We start from the raw sequence: 5228 nt of genomic DNA, 5'->3' as shown, positions 1-5228 counted from the left end.
AATTTTTGACCTATAAGTAATAGCATACATCTAGTGTTGAGGAAAGAATGTGCTATGGGCATTGAGACCACATGAAGAATTCAACACAACATAAAGACATGATTTTACTTGATGTTTTAAAATAACCATGATTAATGTTAATTATGAGTTGTCATTAATTACATTTTGGCAACGTCAATTATGGGCTTGAATTTCCTAGTCAAGGTAACAAGACTAACTAGATTGCTATGAGCCATATTATAGTAATGTTATACATATTGATAGGTATTTTGGTAATTTAATTATACCATGTAGGGATTGCATTGGTAATGTTAAGATGTTGGGGGCATTTTGATAATAATACAAAAAATGAGAAAGGATTCCATCATCTTGTTTGTCTTGTCTTTATGGGACTTAAGGTTTGTTTATTTTTGGGAGATAGTGTGAATTTTGACATTTTATATTGATAACATTCAGTACAAACAAAAATCAATGTTGATTGAGGTCCCAAAACAAGTGGAGTTTTAACTATAGCACAACTAAATATAGAAAGATCTCCAAAGTGGAGACTCAATGGTACCTAATACCTCCCGGAAGATCACCATGGTTGGGCACACTTTTGAATCAAATGTAAAAAATTACATTGGTGTGATAAGGAACAAGGACCAAAATTCCGAGGACAAGTCGAGGAAAGAGAATGACATACTATTATAAATCAAATATTCAAACAAGTGCAACTATAGTAAAATCAAATATAGAAAGTTCACCAAAGTGGAGACTCAAATGGTCCCTAGTAACTACAAGAAGATCATCATGGTTGGGCACACTTTTGAATCAAATGTACAAATTTACATTGGTGTGATAAGGAACAAGGAACAAAATTCCTAGGACAAGTCGAGGAAAGAGAAGGCATACTACTACAAATCAAATCTTCAAACAAGAGCAACTATAGAGAAAGCTGATGCACAAAAGTGAACAACATATTACATTGTATTGGAAACTTTCATAAACCATTCAACAGAATGTAATAGGCAAAACTAACGAATGACTACCTACCATTGGAATAATGAAGAGTATGCAACGGACCACATATGCTTTGTATGATCCTATTACAAGGAAAATATGTGCATCAAGAGGAATGTTGAATGTTATACGAAGCATCAATTGAGTGAAGCCAAGATGCTCACAATCCCCATCCTAAATGAAAATTACATAGAAAAGTTCTCATAATATAGTTGAAGGGGGAGAAGGGTGTGGCCATATTCAAGCATGAGTAATGATGCTTACATTCCTCTACACTATGATATTCTCATTTTTCATACACAAAGGGGGCTTCAAAAGAGACTATATGCTCTTCTAGCCTTTTGTAACCACAGTGATGATACCTACATTACTCTACACTGATGATGTTGTTCTCATTTTTTAAACACCATAGGACTTCAAAAGAGATTACATGCTCTTCTAGCCTTTTGACATGAGTATATGCAGCTCTTGGGTAGTTTAGGAACATTGCACACACATTTGATTTCAAAATCCATGAACCACGTTGCGGCTTTTTGGAACCTTCCCCATGGTTAGATGAGCAGAATTAGGGACAGCCATGATAATTGAAGCTCTAATCTGAGCAATGAGTTCAACACAAAGATTGTGGAACCTTCCCCATGGTACATAATGATAACTTGCTCTCACATCTGTATGCCATTGGCAGCAGACAAATATGAACAATGTTGATACACTCAAATGAATACTTGGTTAGGGTGGTATTGTATGCATATAGACAAATTTTGAATGACCCAATTTAGGACCTAATCAGTCAGGAGTGAATCGGGTGATAAAAGATGACGTATTGACGCCCAAAAAGTAGCAAAACATTGGACAATGACTTACATGGCGGCTCATATGGCGATTAATTCACAAATTATTCGTCATCATTGGACAATGACTTACATGGAATCTACTTATGAAAAACTTTGGCAGTCTGATTAGAAAGATGATCTCCCAATGCATGCTATAATCCCGACTCCTTGTATTGATCTGCTCTCACAATATTACCATTACTTAACATGAATGAATACTCATTTCTATAGTTAAACCAAAGTCAGAGTTGAAAATTTTACAATTTACAGGAGGATATTACAGGCACACCAGGATAAGATTCAAAAACTCCTATCTGGGATGTGCTCTCGCTTGATATGACGGCTTCTTTTCATCCTTTACATTGATCTGATGGCTTCTTTTCATCGTTTACATTTTTTTTTTGTTGATAGAAATGTTTATTTCTTCAAATCCCATCATCATCACCGTTTAATTCCATTCCAGAGGCCATCATCATGCTACAAAACTCCACAAAGTTCAGGTATCCATCCTTATCGACATCAAAAGTCTGCATTGTAGACATCACCAGCTGCAAGACCATTTGTGTGTGCCATATTCTATTTTGATCAGGCGACATAAAACCGAGTCTATCCAAGTTTTTAAATTGATTCCATGCCTTTCTAAAGAGATAATATACTGAAATCTAATGTTTTCACGTGTTTCCGACATCAATGTTTGGAAAGGATGTTTTTTTCACAATTTTCAACATCTCTTCTTAAGTTTATGTCATCAAAATGATCAACACACGAATACAACAGAACTTCTTTTATAATGTATGATTTATTGATCAGAAAAATGGAACTGGGTAACTTCGAATGAGATTAAAAACCTGTTGCAGAGTGGAAGTTGGGAATTGTCGGGGACAAGCAAGACGCATGGCATAAGCCACCTCTTGTCGTGATATCCTTCCATCATTATCCTTGTCATAGAATTTGAAAAGAACTAGGAAAAGACAACTGAGATATTCATTCATTATGTTGTTTTCTCATTTAAGCTAATCTACAAATATCTCAATGGTAACAAGCTTTTTTTGTTCTTCTTCGTATATCTATTATGTGGAGGCAATTTTTTTACCATGAAACTTAGCTTCTTTGGTCGACATGGATCGCCTGTTGGCTATCCCTTGGCAAACCTCCTTAAAGCTAATGCCTCCACTACCATCGACATCCACGACTTCAAACAATCTGTCGGCACAAGGGTTTCCATCTAGGACGAACACAGTTTGGGAAACTTTTGAATTTATTTTACAATGATCAAGCTCTATCAAACCCACATGCATGGTTACACATACATACATACATACATACATACATATATATATATATATATATATATATATATATAGCCATGTATGCACACATACAATACATAGATACAGTATGCATGCATAGATTGATGTATTTGCTACTAAATCGATCCATCCACAAGTGTTTGTAGCAGTTGACAAGAGCAACAACGCATCAAAATTTCTTCAATTGTGTGGAAGACATCGGAAGAATGGCCACAACATCATATCCATCATTTTTCTTCATAATACATATATCACAAAAGAATACAAACTGTTAGTATATGAATGCCTCTCATACCAATGCTAAGAGCCCGCTTGAAATTTTCGGGATCGATTTCGCATCCCAATCTACCGGTAATCTGCAGAAACCTCTGTTTAGCTCTCTTGAGCTCCTTCTGGGAAACTAAAAGACAACAGTTAATGATGATGAAAACCAACAACAATGCAGTAGGCGTGTGTGTAGAATGTGCGTTCATAAATTCTCCCATCACTAAAAAGAAGGGAAACCACATCAAAGATTGGATACAGAGAACAGAAAAGAAAGACAGAAAAGAAGGAAAGAGATGAGAAGAGAAGAGAGAATTACTTATTTCAAAGTGGCATGAACTTGCGGCATTCCCCATCGGCCATGAAAATGGGAGAGAGAAGCAGAAATCAGAAGGGCAAACAAAATCAAACAGAAAGGATACAGGGGCGGCGGGGCTGGAGATGACCGCGGCTGCGGTTCGCATGCCATGCCATATACATGCATACATAAATACCATACATACATACATATACATACATACCATAAATAGAAAAGAAAGAAAGATATATGAATGTCTTCTAAGACCAAAATTGGCCCATGAGACAATTGATTTACAACAAAAATGGGGTATTTACCCATCCATCGAAACTAAAAATAAGACTTAAGCTAAAGAGTTCTGGTAAAAAACATGCTCTAGAAAGGAAATATGGCTTAAATATACTGGGCCTAGTTTCATTTCCATCCAAGTCTCTCGAAAATAAGCGGGAGGTCAAAGGGTTTCGATGTGGATGTGGCCCGTGGTTCCAATGTAAAAAGTACTCCAACCATAGCTTCTAGGCAGCGCAACTCACATTCCCTTATCATCTTATTTGTTTCAACTCCATGTCGAGTTGCTTTGAAGCTCGACATCCGAGGGCGTTTGGTTATTCTTTGCTTTTTTGCTTCAGCACGGGAGAGGCCGAGTGGCGTAGGTGTGTCCACATTCATCATCTCCCCTTGTTCCTGAAAAGTTTCATTAGGTACATGTTGGTGAATGTTAGAATGGTTATGATTAACATTTGGTCGCTTATTCTCTCTATGTTGTTTTAGCTCTAAGATATACCTACCTAGTCTCTTTATATCCGGGGTATCTAATAGTTTGGAGAGGGTGGGAGAGGGTCCTAGTATGTCTTGGTATTTCGCCCTTATCTCGGCGTAAGTTGGACACTTGTATGTAAAGTGATACTCATCCTCTATCTCTATATGACATAATGTACATATCCTTTCCTCTCTAGGGACTCTATTAGTACGACCATTCTCAATCTAAAGTTGGTGAGATGATATCTTAAGTTGTCCAATGGCAACCCTTAGTGCATTTGATAAGAATATATCTAGATATTTTGGTTGTGTAATAAACCTAACTTAGAGAAATGAAGTGTTCCTTATAGTACAACATTTTCGATGGGAGTGACTCTTGTGGGGTGATCCATTTATATTGAGTGTAAATTTGTCATATTTCTTGGCGTATTACTTTATTATGGTCCTCGTGAGAGATTAAAGTTTTATTAGTCCCATGGTTGTACTTAAGGGGAAGTAGGTTATTAACGTCTATGCCATTTGCAAGTAACCAACTCACTACAGTGCTATACCAAGAGCTAGTATCCCCAAACGCATATAGGGATCGGGATGCCTCAAAAGCTTGATGAGTTGATTGACATATGTATTGACGATATTTGACATGTTGTATGAATCTGACATGTTCTTGTGATGTGGCATGCCCGACGGTAAAAAAACAAGGATCAAGGTAAAAAACACTTAAAGAAGAAGAGAAACTCCATCAAAGATAAGATATAGATAACA

The 5228-nt window shown here is 36.6% G+C and overlaps 1 protein-coding gene across 2 annotated transcripts; it reads right to left on the bottom strand.

Moving 5' to 3' along the window:
* Nucleotides 1–2033: 2033 nt before the first annotated feature.
* LOC147855309 (calcineurin subunit B-like) lies at nt 2034–3869 on the bottom strand. Of its 2 annotated transcripts, XR_015530825.1 has the most exons (6): nt 3729–3869; nt 3441–3545; nt 2929–3060; nt 2684–2796; nt 2197–2383; nt 2034–2165 (listed from the first exon to the last, which is right to left on the bottom strand). XR_015530825.1 is itself a non-coding variant. In XM_087330425.1 (5 exons), the coding sequence occupies exons 1-5, from the start codon at nt 3763–3765 to the stop codon at nt 2261–2263; spliced, it is 510 nt and encodes a 169-aa protein (XP_087186551.1). In that variant the 5' UTR covers nt 3766–3869; the 3' UTR covers nt 2034–2260. The 2 variants fall into 2 exon arrangements, 1 of the variants encoding a protein (XP_087186551.1); XM_087330425.1 differs by having other exon boundaries at nt 2034–2383.
* Nucleotides 3870–5228: the final 1359 nt, after the last annotated feature.

The sequence above is a fragment of the Azolla caroliniana genome, unplaced genomic scaffold (assembly GCF_043228905.1).
Source record: "Azolla caroliniana isolate FFs.n. ecotype wild unplaced genomic scaffold, voAzoCaro1.0.p SCAF_14, whole genome shotgun sequence".
NCBI lineage: Eukaryota > Viridiplantae > Streptophyta > Polypodiopsida > Salviniales > Salviniaceae > Azolla > Azolla caroliniana.
Note: the sequence above shows the minus strand (reverse complement) of the source record. Positions and strands in the feature narration are given on the sequence as shown.

Excerpts from the sequence above, each read along its gene's own strand:
- LOC147855309 (XM_087330425.1), bottom strand. The coding sequence starts at position 3,765 with ATGGGGAATGCCGCAAGTTCATGCCACTTTGAAATAA. Across the intron at positions 2,797-2,928 it reads CAAAGAAGCTAAGTTTCATG|TTCTTTTCAAATTCTATGAC; the intron begins GTAAAAAAATTG and ends GTCTTTTCCTAG. Across the intron at positions 2,384-2,683 it reads CAACTTCCACTCTGCAACAG|CTGGTGATGTCTACAATGCA; the intron begins GTTTTTAATCTC and ends ATGGTCTTGCAG.